Source organism: Aythya ferina, assembly GCF_964211825.1.
Source record: "Aythya ferina genome assembly, chromosome: 11".
NCBI classification, from domain to species: domain Eukaryota; kingdom Metazoa; phylum Chordata; class Aves; order Anseriformes; family Anatidae; genus Aythya; species Aythya ferina.
In genome coordinates, this window is record NC_140307.1 from 8,283,185 (window position 1) to 8,300,754 (window position 17,570).

General features: G+C 45.7%; 1 protein-coding gene across 1 annotated transcript; it reads left to right on the forward strand.

Moving 5' to 3' along the window:
* Nucleotides 1-330: 330 nt before the first annotated feature.
* On the forward strand, nucleotides 331-17,218 carry TICRR (TOPBP1 interacting checkpoint and replication regulator). Its single transcript, XM_084532842.1, has 22 exons — nucleotides 331-994; nucleotides 2,068-2,353; nucleotides 2,887-3,128; nucleotides 3,376-3,619; nucleotides 4,062-4,194; nucleotides 4,966-5,108; nucleotides 5,840-6,048; nucleotides 6,557-6,730; nucleotides 7,208-7,302; nucleotides 7,704-7,797; nucleotides 7,964-8,043; nucleotides 8,343-8,585; nucleotides 9,179-9,275; nucleotides 9,446-9,515; nucleotides 10,205-10,345; nucleotides 10,824-10,914; nucleotides 11,396-11,457; nucleotides 12,262-12,417; nucleotides 13,125-13,282; nucleotides 13,471-15,757; nucleotides 16,356-16,466; nucleotides 16,786-17,218. The coding sequence occupies exons 1-22, from the start codon at nucleotides 335-337 to the stop codon at nucleotides 16,902-16,904; spliced, it is 5,895 nt and encodes a 1,964-aa protein (XP_084388968.1). The 5' UTR covers nucleotides 331-334; the 3' UTR covers nucleotides 16,905-17,218.
* The last annotated feature ends 352 nt before the right edge of the window (nucleotides 17,219-17,570 follow it).

Sequence of the window (17,570 nt, forward strand, 5' to 3'; positions counted from 1 at the left end):
GCCCCCTCGGGCTCCTCACCGCCGCCGTCCAATCGGGCGCACCCAACCGCGGCCAATCAGCACCGCTCCCAGACGGAGCGCGGGCCCAAGCAGCGCGCGTGCGCGGCCATCCGCGGCGAGCCAATGGGAGGCTCCGGTTGGGGAAGGCGGGCTGGCGGCGGCGGCCAATGAGGGAGCGCGAGGCTGAGGCGCGAGCAGACGAGCGCGTAATGGCGGCGGCGGCGTGAGGGGGAGAGGGGCCGCCGGGCCGGGGGGCGCCGTGAGGGGGCCGCGGGGCCGGGAGGAGGCCGTGAGGAGGCCGTGAGGAGGCCCTGAGGGGGCCGCCGCCGCCGCCATGTCGGTGCCGTGCTCGCCCAGCGCCGTGTTCCTGCTGGACACCTCCAGCCCGTGCCGGCGGGCGCGGCTGCGGCGGGGCGCCCTGCGCCTCCTCAACCACCTGTGCTGCCGCTTCGGGCCGCCCCGCCTGCGCTGGGCCTTCCGCTTCTTCGACTCGCTGGGAGGCCGCGGCGGGGCCTCGCGGGGCGGCGGCTTTCGGCAGCCGGGGCCCGGCGCTTGGGCTCGCTTCGAGGAGGAGCTGGCCGAGCGCATGGGGGCCGCACAGAGCGGCCTGCCCGGCCCCGCGCCCCGCGCCGCCCTCACGCACGGTGGGCTGAAGGAGACGCTGCTGGGCTTCCAGTGGGAGCGGCCCGAGATCGCCTCCCCCACCAAGCCCCTCCGCGCCAGCCGCAGGTCAGCGCCCGGGCCGGCGAGGGGAGAGGTCCCTGAGAACCTGGCGGCCCCCGAGGGCTTCGCCAATGCCGTGTTCCTCTTCTCGCCCTGTCCCCACTCCGGCCGGGAGCTGCGGCAGTTCGTGTCTGGCAGTGCTGCTGCTGCGCCCCTCGAGCCACCCACGGCCCAGGAGGTGGCGGAGAAACTCCTGCCCAGGGGCGTCCAGGAGCTGCTGGTGGACCAGAAGGTCACGCTGTACTGGGTGGACACCGCTGAGTGGTCACAGGTAGGGAGCAAAGGCTCTGCTGGGCCATCTCTACACCAAGCTCCTGTACGAGAAGGAAGGGGATCCTGTTCTGTGTGGCGAGCTTTGGGTGGGAAGGAGGTCTGCAGCCACTGCCACGTAGCCTTGGTCACTAAGATGCTGACAGCTGGGATCGCAGAACTTGCTCAAAACACCTTCTAGTCCTACATCCAAATCATTTATAAAGATGTCAAAGAGGACTGGCCCTGAACTGGAGCCTTTAGGGACCCCACCACTGACTGTCTGCCAGCCAGATGTGGCCCCATTTACCACAACCCTTTGAGCCCTGCCCGTCAGCCAGTTGCTCACCCATTGGATGACGTTTTAGTTCAGCTGTATGCTGGACATTTTGCCCAGTAGGATACTAAGGGAAACTGTGTCAAAAGCTTTACTGAAGTCCAAAAAGATCACATCAGCTGGTTTCCCTTGATCTACTAGATGGGTTGATCTTACCATAAAAGGAAACCAAATTTGTCAAACAGGATGCTATCCGGACCCATGGGCTTGTCTGGGTCCAGGTGGAGCAGCAAATCCTGCACACGGTCAGGGTCGGTTGGGAGCTTGTCATTCCCACCATCATGGTCCTCCTGCTCAGGGCAAGCTGGGTCCTGAAGCCCAGCATCAGCGTTGGAGACGGAGGCAAAGAAGGCGTTAAATGTCCCTGCTTTGCCTATGTCCTTGTCATGGAAGCCGTAACGGAAGTTTTCCTTTTGACTGAGACATGTCAATGATTTACTAACTCCAGGGTTTATCGATGGGCTGTCTTGTCCTTGGAGTTAGGTAGCAGTGTGGCAGTTCAGGTGTCTAGATACTAAACTCAAAAACGCATCCTTGAAAGTACTGGCTACGTCTTAGTTCATTTGGAGTAGTCTTTTCTCTGTTGGGTGCCCCTGGAAGTTGGTAGAGTCCATGAAAACACTTGGGAAGAACTGAGATGCTGTTTGTGTGCTTGTTACACCACTTCTTCTAGAAACGTGCAGTCTTTATTTGTTGTTTGGGTAGAGATTGTCTCACTGCCAATGTGAACTGGAGCCCCCTCTGTTACTTCATTTCAGGTGATCGAATCCCCGGATCATGTTGGCTACTGGACAATGCTTGAGCTGCTCCAGCAGATAGGAGGCACCATTTTGCCATCCGAAACCTTAGTGCAGTGTTTGAGCCACCACAGGGCGCACCTTGGGCACGGCTTTCTTGGAGACCCGAGTTCCCCCGTGCCACAGACACTGCCATGGACGTCGCTTCTGCCGCTGGACTCAACCTTGACCTGCTTGTTTTCGAAGCCCTCCGTATTTCAAGCAGCATTCCCCAAGCAGGAAGGGACGTTGTTTCTCAGCATGCCTGGTAATATTTTTTAAGGCATAATAATAAGTCTGTTAGCCAGGGTTCTTGATCAGTTTCCATTGTTTACAAAATGAGTGGGAGTAACTTTAGATGTTTAAGGGTCTACGTTTCTTATTATGTGTGTTTTAAATCTTCTTGTTCCTCTGGTATGAGAGTGATTGGCCTGTATTCCAGTTTGGGTCTCTTCCATGCTTTCCAGAAGTTTGGGTGCATGAGGAGCTCATTGCTGGTCCCGTACTACATAGGCGTGCAGCCTTCTACGTGCTTTAGCTCAGTTTCTTCAATCTGGCTAAACCAAGAAGATGCATAAAAAGGCCCTTCAAAAGAAAACTTAGCCTTAAAGCAGCATGCAGTGGGCGTTTTCTTTCTTTAGAGGTCCCTTCATGCACTGAGCTCCTTCATGAGATCTTAGTGAAGAGCTGTTCCCTGTTTAATCCTGATATTTGTTTTTCTTGCGTTGAAGCTGTCTCCATCCAGATAAAAGAATTTTTTACACAGTTTAGGGCTTCTGTTTTTATTTTGTCCTTGCGCAGGAGGAAAGAAGCAGGAAAAGTGTGCCGTGATTCTGGAACCTCTAGCCATGAGCCAACAACAACTGTGTTGTCCAGTCGATATCTTCCTGAAAGGCAGCTTGACGGGCTGGAACTGGATGCAGGCTGGCAGCTTTCTCACAGAGAGCTGGGTACTGCACATTTCTGAGGCTGACTGCGCAGAACATAACCGGGTGGTGTTTCATCAGCTGCTGAGAAGTCTAGTGGCTGAAGAACTGTACATGGTAAATCTTTCTTTGCCCTAAACTAGTATCTGTTTTGAAACAAGTCGTGGCAAAAAGGGTGACAGTGACATGTTATGAAAACAATAATGCTGCTATTTGTTATGCTGCAAATTGCTCATTTGGAGCTAGTTTTGGAACAGTTTTTAGAAGATCATGCATGTCTACAACCAGTTTGTAAAATGTTCATGCTCATTAAGTCTTTGTATATTTCCAGAAAATGTAAACGTGTATTATTTTTTTGATGTAGGTTGCTGAAGTGTCTCTATCCAAGACGTGGAGCCCCTGCACTGCGGTTCTGTCCCCGCTTTCTGAGAGCGCCGCAGTTCTCACCCTCCTGCGTGCTGAGCAGACCGCAGAGGCTCAGCAGCACGACCTTGGAGGAGCTGTGGTGGAGGACCCTCCCCAAGATCCCACTCTGCATCTCCTGGATATTGTGCATAGCGTGTTGAGTAACATTGACGTGTCAGCGGAGGATTCTCTAGCTAGCCCAGGTAGGCGTTAGGAAATGCAAAGCTGTATTTTGATCCGCTCTAGCTTCAGAGCCTTCCACTCCAAATCAGACCTAAAGATTTCCTCAGTGAGGAGTCTCATTTTGTCTTGATTTCTGTGGCTCAGGCCTTTCAGTTCTATTGACAGCATTAGTTTCTATTGCCTTGTAGGTAAAGCACAGCTGCACGTGCTTGGGGACAAGTTTTTAAAAAGTGTTATGTGGGCTACCTCTGTGAAACCTTTGCATGTGGCTGCACGGAGACTACTTTTGGCTCACCTCTTATTTAATGTGAATCTTACGGGTCTCCCAGCCTGATGTTTGGCTAGTAAATTGTCCCTACATGAGCTGAGCTTTGGAAACCTGTCTTAGAGCCCCTATGGAGGCCAAAGCCTTCTGCCATTTCATTTAGCTTCCTTCTAATATTTTTATTTTTGTCTGTTCAGAAGAAACTTCTGTGCCAGAGTGGGTCCGACGGGAGCTGTCGGATACAGGGAGCTGGCATCCTTCAGTGCTTGAAGCATGGTACCATTCATCAAACGTTTGTGGAGCAAGCTCAGACCTGATGGAGTCATTCAGGTACTTCTTATGAAACCAGTCTGAGTAGTACTCAAGAATTTCTGCTCCCTTTTAAGGGAGCATGGCTGAATTGTTGCTCAGAGTGCTAGAATGAAATGCTCATCTTAGTAAACTGAGCACAGAAACAGAAGCATTATGTGCTTTTGCTTCAATATGCCTTGGTGTGTGAGACAAAAGGGAGTGGGAACAGGATATTTGGGTAGCAGTCAGCTTGCATTAAGGTCTTGACAGCTTCAGGAGTGAGATAGATGGTTTAAATGACCAAAGCTATTCAGATCTGCCAGGTGGCAGATTGCACCTCTTCTGCTTCAGTAAGATTCACTGCAAAGTGCTGGTGGTTTTGTTACCACCATTGGTGTTTACTGAGAACGTATTAATCTGCATGCTTTAAAGATCTTGCTGAATGTAACATAAAAAATGCATAACGTAGGACAGCCTCGGTAGCATGAAGCTGCTCGTATGTGCTTTTGACATGGATCAGTGGCATTTGTCGTACATCAGGCAACTCCTGCCTCCTGCTGTGCTTGTTTCCAGTTCGGTGTGATTCTTTTAAGCTGGAGGATTGGGTGGATTTATTGCTTCTGTAAGGCTGATAGGGAGCAGGCTTTAGAAGAGTACCAGCCTGTGTTACTTGCACTGTAGAATTGTGCTTCCCTAAGGCTTGCAGGAAGAAAGGCTCGCGCGTAGAAGCAGGTTCATATGCAGTAAGAACAAGAGGCGTGCCTCCCCCTCTCTTTTTTGATACCTGTGTTGAATTGCTCTTTTATGTAGGCTCCTGCAGGCTCCTTGTGCTAACGAGAAGGATGGTGCAGACCAATCTGAAGTGGAACTCTCAGAAAGTCTGTCTGAGCTGTACCAAAGAAAATTCAGTGAAATATCTGCCACAGCTGGACCAGGAAATAACAGAAAAAGACGTATGTATGATTTGAGATTATATGTGAATGTTATCAATTAAAGATGATAGAGATTTCTCAGCAGGCCTCCTTATTGTATAAACCCTAAAGATCCATCCTTTCCTGAGTAGTGGCATGCTTTAGATTTTTTTTCTCTATTTAAAAGACAGCATAACTTAAATACTAATATTGTCCTTTAGTACAACCCAGATAACTCCTAAATTCAAGGCTACACAGTGACTGACGATTAAAAAGCAGCATGCAGAGCTCTGCAGTTTCGCTAGTTGTTGGAACAGAGACTGCTACAACTTCTGCTAAATATTGGAACCTCTTTATTTATTTATTTATTTAAATAACTTGGAGAAATTGAACACTTTGTTTTCCAGAAGAGTTTCATTGTTACATTTTAGTATTTTAAGCAGTGGTGCAGGTATCTTCACGATATATCCTTAACCGTCAGATATCTCCATTTCTGTGACACAAAATTGCTTCAGGCATATGCAACTTCTGATTCTACTTGTAACTTACCTGGAGTGAAAATTTTCCCTCACTTCTGACCTGGAGAACTTGCTACCTCCTCTGCTGCCTGTACATTTCACGGAGAAATACAATCCTTTTACAGCCTATTTATTTTCAACTAAAAGTTACTAATGTTGCCTGATAGCAGCACATAACTCTAAATTATGTTCTCCCTTGGTGGTGTTCCTGGCCCATTGTTTGGTGGAACTAACTCTCTTTTTGTTGCGTTGCAGGTGGGGTTCCCCGAACTCCAGTCAGGCAGAAGATGAAGACCATGCCCAGATCCCTGCAGATGCTTAATGTTGCAAGGCTCAACGTCAAAGCACAGAAGTTTCAACCTGATGGTGTGCCACCAGCAGTGAGTGAGAAGGTTCCGCAGAAGCTTTCAGCGAAAAGGTTGGATGAAAAATGGGAAGAAAAGGAAAAGGCTCTTAAAATATCAGTAGGCGAGTACTGACTTACCAGTTCTGATACCAGTCCTTATATTTGTAGGCGGTTATGTTGGATTTTTGGGGAAAGGTGAAAGAAAGAAAATAATGGAGTGGAGTACCAGTAGGTAGCGAGCAGATTGTTTGGGTTTCTATATCTGTGTTGTCATACTCTGGTTATTACTTCTAATTTTTCACCTTTCTCCCATTTGGTTTTTGTAAAGGTTTACATCATAATGTTATAATAGTGTTATAACCTCTGGAATTAGTTTCCTGCCCCATCTGAAAAGAATGATAAAGGACTGTGGTGTCCTTTGTTGTAGTTCTGTACCAAAAGAAGTAAAGCAAAGTACCCCTTGGTGATGTTTGGATCATTTGTTCTGGACCTAGGGCCGCTTCTGTTATTGTTATGTGGTCTGCGTGTGTCTTTGTTGGAGAAAAATCTTGTTAATGGCCTCCTGTAATCCTTTCTTCAGTTGGAATGGGGTTTTAATCAGTAAGGAGTGTTAAATTTCTGTTTAGTTGACTTCGATCACTTCCCTTGCAGACTTCGAAACCGAGGAGGAACTGCAGGCCCATCTAATTACAAGCTATCAGAAAGCTGTTGCTGAGGAAGTTATTTCATCCATGTGTGCCCAGAACATGATCATGGCCATTAAAAGGTTCTTGAAAGTACAAAATGCCAAAGAGAAAGAGGTAGGTAAGAATATGTAAGCAGGGTTGTTACTGATCTAGGAATTAGATTTTTTGCTATTTCAGGCTACTTTTTTCCTTCAATTTACCTTATTTTTTTAATGTTTGCACTTGGTTAAAACCACTAACTCTTATCTGTCCTGAATCAGTTGTAAAAATCTGTAGGTAATTGTAAGGAATGGCAGAAAATCCATTTCAGTTATCAGTTCACACCACTGGTAAAGATTGCAACAGATCATTTTTCCTTTACATTGACCTCATTTTGAATTTTAATGTTGCTTGAGGACAGTATAAAAAAAAAATCAATTCTAACAAACCATATCTTAAAAAGTTGTCTTCTGTTTTTTTGCTTTTCATGATTAATCTTTGCTAAGTCACTGAAATCAAAGCAATTCCTTCCTTGAAGGACAAGAAAAAATCAAGCTATTCCCAAGATAGTGGCACAAAATTACAAACTTTGTTTTAATTGTGTCTTTACAGGTGGCCTGCGTGGAACAAGTCAGAAACCATCTTCTGAAGACAAGCAAAGTGCTCAGACAACAGCATGGCTCAGAGAAAGAAACCAAAGTCAGAGAGTATGAGACATTTTATTTGCTTCAGCTTCAGAGATGCTGTAGAGTTAGTTAGCGATTCTTGATGGTAGCTTTTTTGTGCAAGTGGAAAGGTATTTACATGAGTAAACGTTCCAAAGAATCAAACATATCAAACACTTCAAAAAAACATTTCAAAGAATCAATGGTAAAACCTTTTCATTAAATGCAAATATATATTATATGACAAGTATTACAGCCAAAATCTGAAATAAGGCATTTCCCCTGCCACCAAAAAGAAATATTAACTGATTTAGGTTGTCAAAAGGAGCCACTTCCCCTACAATATTTACCGTTTGTTTTTTTTTTTTTTTGAGTAACCATTTTCAAGTAAATACCAGTTTGCTCCAGATAAAGGGTCAGTAAATGACTGCTTGTTTTCTTAGGTGTCAACTTCAGGTATTCTTGCGCCTTGAGTTGTGTCTTCAGTGCCCTTCACTACAAAGCAACGCTGATGAAATGGAGCAGCTGTTAGAAGAGGTAAGTAGACTAGACCAGGTTGTGGATTTGGATGGCATGAGGAATGTAGACCTGGACCTTATAGTTTTCCCCTGATTCTACTGTAACATTCTGTATTCCTTGCTAAAAATCTGGTGTTAACAACTGTCATGGCTTAATCGATTTTTTTCACCTGATTTTCTTCCAGATGACAGACATGCTGCGCATTTTATGTCTGACTGAAGACCCAGCTTATCTCACAAAGTTTCTAGAGGAAATACTGGATTTGTAAGTTTTTTGGGGTAACTCGATTCTTACTGGAGACTGTGACTTTGGTTGTGTGCTCTCTCTGAGTAAACAGAAATCTACAGCTTTGATTTACTGCATTCTTGTAATTCTAAGAAGTTTAGACCATTCTGCTTGTTACACTTTTAATTAACAGAAATGTAGCTGATAAGCATGTAAACCAGTAGCAAAAAAAAGCTTTTTTTTTAATTGATACCTAAGGATTCAGTTTAAACCTGGGGATTGTAATGGAGTTGGTTTTGTGGAGGACTTTATTTGATGTGGGTTCTCTGATGCACTAGGTATATGAATTCTATACCGAAGACCCTTGGAGATCTGTACTACAGTCTGGGTACACAAATACCACCGAAGCTGGCATCTGTTCTGCCTTCAGACTTCTTCAGTGATGATTCAGTGACTCTGGATAGCAAATCTCCAGGCCTTCCAGAGTCTTTATCATCTGCCCTAACTCCCAGTGCTGTTTGCCTACGCAGTGAGGGTGATCAGCTGGAGGAACTGCGCACCCGATCTGCCAAAAAGAGAAGGTAATAATCCCAAATGAGGGAGGCAGCTTGGTGCAGCCTGGCCTGCATCTGTGGAGCTAACTAAACTATAGCTCTATCGTTTTGGTTTCTGTTGCTCGATGGCTAGTTGGGGCAAATTCACACTTGCTGAGAGCTCTGCAAGCCTGATGGGGAATATAAAGGGCTCCCAGTTTTCATTTTAACTTCCCATTATTTTATTATATGAAAGTGTAATCTTGATTTGATTCTGTATGCCTGCTCTATGCACAAGCAGAGTCTGTGGGCCTCTTCTGAGAGAAGTTCTGCTATGCAGTTAGGTGACTCTGTATCACTAAAGATAAAACTGAGATTTACTGGAGCCCTCTGTGTTGAGGATTGTGTACGTTTCAGCAAACTGTGAAGTGAGTTTAATACCAACTTTAAAGTTAATTATAGTAGTTATATTGCAAATCATTTTTCAATATTGTAACAAATGATGTACTAACTAATAATTTGCAGTCTGAATTTAGATAAAGGCTTTCTATCTCAAGAGTCAAACCCATGTTTAATTGTCATTAGTTTGATAACTACACTTCTGATCTTATTTTAACTTCATCTTTGTATGACTTCTAAAGGAATAATATATTAGCCAGACACAGGAGCATGACAGAAGCATCACAGAACTTGCGTCAAATTGAGATTCCCAAGACAGCCAAGACTCCCCTCAGAAAGGTAAAACTCTCACAGAAGGGTTGTGTGTGGGTTGCTCGTGCAGGGGTGCAGCAACATTGTGAAGTGACACTTGAGTGGGGAAAAAAGAAACCTTGCTTTGTATTAACTCAGTAGGTGTGCCTTGTATCAAAACTTCCAGTGAGTCTGATTTATTTTTTTGTTTGTTTTAGGAGAGCTCACGTTCTCACCTTGCCACTGAGAAATCCCAACAAATGCCTCTGCAGAAAGAAGCAGTGCAAGGTATATTGACTTCTAGCTTTTCCATGGAAAGGTGCGTCTTCAGCACGTGCTATCCCTGTAAATTTCAGTGAGCTCATGAAATCATGCTGAAGCATCCTGGAAATCTGAAGGAAACTGCTGAATTCTGGAAAAAAAACTTTGAGGACAAAAATAGTTGTTTCCTGTGTGCTCACATACAGAAAACTTGCATCGTATATCCTGAAAAAAAAAAAAACAAAAAACTTTCAGTTCTTCCTTGGCTGTTGCAATTATTTCCATCTGCTCTGAAAAAGAGTGAGGGCAGGAGAAAACTCTTACATCTGGAAATAGGATGTTTCTCCTCAAAAGTATGTAATAGGATTTAAATCCCACATCTGTTCCCCGAACCCACGTGTACTTCAGTTGCGACTTTGTAGCTTACTCAGTGTTGCTCCATCTGGGATGCTGGCTGGCTGCTTTTCCTGTGGCACCTGCTAGCAGCTTATTGCTGGAAAGTATGGATAATACAAACTTAAGTCCAGGATAGATTTAGAGAATGACACAGTCCATAAACAACTCTCCCTCCCCTTCCCCCCCCCCCCAAAAAAAAAAAAAAACCAAACAAACAAAAAACCAGGCCATTTTTCAATGTGTTCTGGCCTCTAAAATACTTCTGACTTGCTTCTTTTTCCTTTTAATCTGATCCTTTCTTGCTTTGTCTTTCCTCACAGAGGTTACAAAGGTAAGGAGAAACCTCTTCAACGAAGGGATACGTTCACCATCCAAAAAGTCTATGAAAAAGATGCCTAGAAGCCAGTCAGTGTCTGCTGTGGAAGGCCTAAAATACAAATGCTCTGATGAAGGTGCTAACGGTAGGTCATAACTTGCATGTGTAGGATAGCTGTGGAAGCGCTTCTGAAACTAATTGTGTGGTGTTATCAAATCAGGTGAAAGCATTTTGAATCATTGCTGTGATTGTAGAGAGAACAGGATGGCATTGGAACTGAAACCTGTTTTTTGCTGAATTCCGTACACCTCACAAAGAAATCAAATGTTAAAAATGCTTGGTTACAAAAAGATCTGTGAATTAAGGTTAAAGAATGGAAGCAATCTTACGTGTGTCACATTAAAGTTAGTGCTATTAATAAATTGAGGGAATAAGAAAGAAGTGAAGACACTGGACTCTTAAATACATAGAATAATTTGAGTGCTGGGAGGCTGATCCCTAGTTGTTCCATATTGGCAGTCATTCATAAGCTGAAACCCATGTGAAATTAATTCTTTCTCCTAACTGCTTTCTAATTGTGTGGTGCTATATCCATTCATTGCTTGAATTTCTTTATTTTTCAGATCATCACAAGTTACTGACCAAGAGAGTTGCAGAAACACCACTACATAAACAGGTCTCTAGGAGACTACTGCATAGGCAGATCAAAGGCCGGTGAGTAAGCTCTTTCTGAATTTCGTCAGTAAGTGCTGGGTGTTTGATGGCTGAGCACAAGAACCAGATGTCTTTGTTTTCAAAGTGTCACCTTCACCTAAGGTAGCAAAGAGAACAGAGAACCAGTGGAGGCTAAGTTTCATTGTGTAAGTAAAAGTACTTTAATTCCTGCAGCAGAGCGCTGTTCAGGTTTAGCTGCTGCGCTGAGAATTTCTGAAGTGCAATCCTCCTGACTTAGATGTAGCAGTTTCATGTGGAAGCAAATGCTGCCAATCCTACAGCTAGAAAGATGCTTATACTCAGTCATGTCTTAATAGGAGGCAGAGTGCTTACTGGCTGCTCAGAGTAGCCCCCAAAGCAGTGTATTGTTGTAGAATATAGTACTACTTTTCGGTTTTCATGGTAAGTTTTGTTTTTGTAAATGAGAATGTAAATTTGAATGTAATTTGAGTATGTAAAGTCTAAACTGTTTTTTTTAAAGGTCTTCTGATCCAGGCTGTGACACTGGTGTTGTAGAAGAGTCTCCAGAGAAGGCCATAATTGGTAAGCAGGAAGGTTTTTTTTGATTAAAGTTATTTTTGCTTGTTGTAGTCCTTAAGATGAGTGTGCTTCGATGTAGGTAACTCACAAATAAGTGACACAGAAGTATTCTACAATTGTTGGTGGAGCACAGCCTCCTCTGATGGAACTATTTGCAGCTTGCTGCTTTGATTACCTTTTGACTATCCTCTGCATTTTCACTTGGAAAAGTTACTCTTTACCTGAAGTGAAGATATTTGAAGGACTTCATGGGTCAACAAGACCTTGAGCTGCTGTAATTATGGTCAAACCAGCACGTTTTTTTTAATGTAATGTGTTAGTGCTGGGACCCTAAAACTGCTCTGGCTTCTACTGTCACAGACCAGTGTTCTGCAGAGCCACGTGGCAATGTCATGTTGGCTACTGCTGTTTCTCTTCCTCAGGAAGGAAGAAGAAAAGAGCATGGTTGGGCAAGTAGGAAGGTAAAATTCAGTAAAAAGAGGAGAGTTAACTAATCTGGATGTAACTTGGATTGAATATGGATTTTTCTAGTATTCCTTCTCATGCAATTGTTGGAGAGGAAGGAAAGTGATCATGACTTAGAGGACAGGAGACTGATTTGGAAGGAGACTTGTGTGCATTAGTATTCTGAACACCCCAGGAAAGTAGAAGCGTTTTTCTTCACATACTTGCCTTTGTATGTGAGATTAATGTTACTGTGTGGAAGTTTCTCCTTAGCATGTTCTTTTCCATTGTGATCTGTTCCTGAAGATGTCACTATTGTTGAGGGAGAAAGAAGCTTCAGTCTCTGATATCATTACCTTTCAGAAGCAGGTTTAAGAAGAAGTCCACGCATCAAACAACTGTCTTTGAATAGGACCCACTCTGGTGTTTTCTATTCTGCTGCGCAGCCCAGCTCACAGAATTCACAGGGAGTCCACCAAGGACGAGAAGAGGAGAGCTGCACTCAGCAGGATGTAGCAGGTACTGAATGGAACCTGAGTAGGCTGATATTGCTGATCTGAAAAGCTGGCGTGGATAGCTCGAAGTTTGATTTGTTCTCTAAAAGACTGTAAGGAGTGAAGAGCTATCATGTAATGTCTTCTGTAGAGAGAAACTCAGCCCCACTAATTCTTGAACTGAGAATCTCCATCTGTAGGATGGAGAGGCAGCTATTTCTATGATGAGTACACTGCCAACTTCAACTAGTCAGGCCCATCTAACAGAATATCACTGATTGCCATTCTGCATCCCTTAAATGCAGTGAAACCCTGTCAAATTTGGGACAGAAATCCTAAAGCTAGTTTGTCTCCTGGCTGCATAAAGGCATAAAGCAGTGACTGATGGGGTCTTCTTTGCTGGCTTTCTCACTAGGATTATCAGTTGCAATGGTTTCACTTATTTCTTTATATTTTACCTACTGGAATCCTCAGTCTTGAACTAGAACTTTCTGATGCTATGAGCTGTAAATAAAATAGGAGGCTGAGCTTTTTTTTTTTCCTAGAGCACTCTTTCTATGGATGGATATCAGTTTTAGTTTGGGAAATAATAATTCTACTGAATCTTAACATCAGGCTAGAAAAAAATCTGCTAGCTTTGTATACTACCTGTCCATACATCTGAAGTGATTGAGATGATTGTTCATGGCGGGTTTCTTGGTGTTAGTTGAATTGTACTATTCCATTTCACAGCCATTAAGCTGCACTCCAAGAGCCCCACAGTCCAGACTCCCAAGAGACTCTTTTTTGGTGCAGTCATTGATACGTGTAGCCCTGCAGAGAAGCATTCATCTGGAAGGAGGAGAACAAGAAAGGATTCTTTAAACTTGGAGGAGCTGACGGCCTGTCAGGTAAAAACACTTGCCCCCCTCTCTCTTCCTTCAATCCCCTTACTCTGTGTTTAGTGAGACCAATACATCTTAAATGTAGTGTTTAAGTCTAATCAAACAGTTTGCTTTAAACCTTGAAGTAAATGTTAAGAAGGATGGGTAATACTGTTGGAATAGAACAAGGCTGATTCCTTTTTTCCCCCCTGCAGACTCCTAGAAAAACACCTCATAAATCTACGCAGAAGCTACTGAATTCTGCCAGTAAACTACCTAGGAGATCACCTCGCATTCTCCACAGGACTCCCCAAAAACTGGAGAAGACTCCCAGCAAAAGCCCAGCTGCTAAGCAGAGTGCAGCCAAGTGTTTGGGAAAGTACTTTTCTCGTCCTGTACAAGGGGCCAAGTCCCCATCTGTGTTACGGGAAAGTAAAAGGGTTCACTTACTGCAAGTAACGCCTGAGGATCGTACTCTACAAGACAAACTTTCCCCTCCTTACAAAGAGGCTGCCTTACAAATGCCGGAGCATAACGAGGCATCAAACACTGTGAACTCCTCACTACCTCACAACAACTCGAATCCACTTGGTTCTTCCCCATCTGCCCTCCAGGAAAGCTTTCTTACAGAACTGCGAACTCCAAGGTGTTCCTTGAGATCCCTCTCAAAATTATCCTCCCCAGCTGGTACTCAGAGGCTCATCTTTCCAAGTGAAATTCGGGTGCAGCCAGAAGCAGTATCTCAAGCAATGGAAAGTACTCCCAGGAAGCTTGAAGATTCAGGTTCAAAGTTACCTGCACTACCTGCCAGCCCCCTGACTGCAGAAATGTCTGAGCTCACTGTGAAGCTGCAGTCTCCCTTCAGTTCTCCTCTCTGTGCCGCAGCCATCAGCTCTCCTTCCCATGTGCAGGCTGGGGAGTCTCACTGGGAACTTACTGTGCCTAAAACATCTCTCCTAAAATCTCCAGGTATCGCTGGCTCTTTGCCAAAGTCCCCACTTAACGCCTCCAAGCAAGGTGGGTGCGAGCCAGATTCTGGAGGAGAGGACCTCACACCACGTGCATGTGAAACACCTTCCAGAAATAAGGACAGTCATCGTGATAACGGTGATAGCTCTTGTGAAGAAAGCCTCCAGCTCTCTAAGTCCCAAATTCCTGAAAATACCCCTGTGTCAGAGAAAAACAAACCAGTGGATGTAATGGCTCAGAACTCTTCTCCAGGAAAGGACCCAGAAAATGTGGATGAGCATTCCTCTCCGAAGCTGCCTGCTGGAGAATGTGCGCTGAGTGCTGAGACGGAGTGTGAGCAGGTGCTTAAGGAGGGAAACTCCAGTGTGAGCACCTGTGAGTCCTTCTTAAGCAGTTCTCAAACAAGCAGCGATGAGTTGGAGGCAAGAAGCCTCCTGAGAGAAGAATACACAAGGACAAAGGCTCCGTCTCTCCGGAGGCACTCCAGGTGTGCCCTGAGTACTTCACCTCCTCTACCAAAGTCTGCTCCTGCCTACTCCTTGCGCTGCACCGCAGACAGGAGGCAGCGGGAGGCCGCAGCACGGATGGGAAACCCTGAGCTTCCAGCCAAGTTCTCCACCCCTAAAAGCCATTGCAAAGCGCCTTCTGCCAGCCCACCCACTTACGAGGTCGAACTTGAAATGCAAGCTTCAGGCTTACCCAAACTTCGCATTAAGAAAATCAGCTCTTGCTCAGCGCTGGAGGTTCAGCCTGAAGCAAGTGCCAGCAAACCCAAGGGAGGAGAAAGCCCCTTCGGTGATCTTGCTACGGCCTCGTGTAGCAAACACCCAGGGAAGCTGGCAGCTGCCTGTGTCTCACCCTCCTGCTTCCGTGCTTTCCACAGTACGCCCGGGAAAGGTGGGGGGCAGACCTACATCTGCCAGTCGTGCACCCCAACGAGCTGTGCTTCGAACGCCACCTCCCCGTCTCCCCTGGAAGCAGAAGTTCCCCAGACGCCTTCTCCAAAGCTGAAGGGGAAGAGCACCCCTGATGCTATCAAGGACTGGCCTCGGAGGAGGAGAGCAGCAGGCAGCACTGCTAGCGCTGGCTCTGGTCGAAACGAGAAAACTGCGGATGAAAGAAGGACGTCAGCAGGCAGAGAAGGAGAAGTGAAGGTCTTGGAGCGCTGCAGCAGCAGAGTAATAAGTATGCTCGGAGAGTTTGAACTGGAAGGGATTTGCAGGCTGCAGGATCAGGCATCTCCTCCTGATTCTGATCCCAGAGCTGAAGAGAGCTTTGTTGTGGGAACTTTTGGCTTAAAATCGCGGAAGCGGACATTTACATCTCTATCTCCAGAGAAGGAGGAGAATCACAAGGCTAAGAGAACCTGCAGTGACAAGCACAACTCGGATCCCTGTGTCTTTTCCCCGGATGAGGGCAACAGAAGCAAATCAAGGACAGACTCGGTGCTTTCTGAGAAGCCCAGAGCGTGTTCACTCCTAACTCCTGTGCAGCCCAATTGCATGGGGGACGATGATGTCTTCCTTTTATCAGGTAATTCAGTGGCTCTCTTGAAATTCAGAGATGGCTAAAAGTGTGGGGTAGGGGAGAGAAAAGGCATGACTGTTTTCTGTCTGAGGGAGACTGAGATGGAGAGGGAAAGTGGGTTGCAAGTGACAAGGAAGCTAAGAGATGGATCAGCTGTGAGGAATTCAGCTAGTGGGATTGTTTGTGAGCATTTCATCAGTGGAGTAATAATGATGTAAAAGGGTAATAAATGTGAAAGAGCAGGAGGCTGGACAAATTAAAAGGAAAAATTAAGAATTGCATCCAATTCCTCCCTGTAGAAGCACATAGTGGAAAAAGGTTTGGTAAGGTAATTACAGCACGCAGGATGGAATACAAACCATGGCTTGAGGAAAGTGACAGCACTCATGCTGCAGCGTGTGTTGAAATTGGACCAGGCAATGAATTCTGAGAGAATGAAACATGTGAAGGTGCGACTGCAGACTTGCTCAGTGCCCGAAACCCCCAGTTTTAGATAAATTGGAAATATTACTTGTGCTGATGGAAGCTTTGAGGCCGAGTAAGGGCTGAGACTTAAAGGTGCTCTCGAGCTGCCAGTTTGCAGCGTGTCACTGTGCTTCTCCAGGTACAACTCCACCGCTGAAGAGCGCGCTGTCTGCGAGCAGCCTCCTGGCGCTGACTCAGTCTCCGCTGCTGTGTAAGGGGCAGACGCCGCCGGCTCGGAAGCGTGCTCGAGGTAACTCCTTGTGCTGTAGGGGAGGGCTGGGCTCCAGCAGGCTGCCCGGTGTGCTCCACTTGCCTGCAGTTAAATGAGAGCACAAGCTTGCCGGGGCTTGGGCTTGGTGCAGCAAAGCACTTCTGTGCTGTGTCTTCTCTCACACTTCCTAAAAATTTGGTGTGAACTGGGACGTTTGGAAGGTGGGGTGGTAGCAGTGAAGAAAAGAGTAGCAGAACAGGAAGTTGAGCGTACTGCTCCTGGTGATACTGGGTTTCTTGGAGTCACCAGGAAGTAAATTTTGAGCAAATTGTGGCTTTAATTTTTTCATCTCTTGTAGAAGGAGAATCAGATGCCCTTGAAGTTATGACCAACCAGGAGCTGTCTCCATTCCACAGCATGGCTTCCAGGAAGCGGCCCCTCAGCAGGACTTACTCACGGAAAAGGCTGCTGAGCTGAATTTGGAGCCAGAACAACACGGGAAACTGTTATCTGAGCTGTACCATGGGGATTTTAACAAGGAACTTTTAATTGGTGCTGTCCTGGAGCTGTCTGTATTGGTGGGAGATGGGATGGAGGAATAGGGCAGTGGAAATAAGGACCGTCTAAAGGTTTTAACCTCAATTATGTCAGCTCTCTGCCCTGTCTGACACTTCTCCTGTCTGTAGTAGCTGAGTTGTGCAGTTAAGGTTCAATCCTGCTCAGCAAAGAGGGAGAATTGCCCACCTTTGACGGCTTTCTTGTAAAATAAACTGATCTGAATTTTCACTACATCACTTGGTCAGAAGTCTGTCTGTACCCCACGTTGTGGGCAAGAGGTGGTGGCTGCATGAAGGAAGCTGGAGGATGTACAGAAATCAGGCTGCGTGCTCCTTGGTTTGTCTTGTCCTCCTACTAACTGGGGCCCTCTGTTAGCTGCATCCACTGTGCCACAGACAGGGACATTTGAGTGGTAAAACTTGGAATGGAGTAACTGGAGATGAGATCAGGTGATTTGTACTTCCCCTTTCTGGCTTTGAATTCAAATTTATGTTAAAAAATTTCAAATGGGAATTGTGGTACTGGTGCTCACAACTTCAACTGAAGTGGGGGCTTGCTTCTAGTCAGGCATCCCCCATCGTTAAA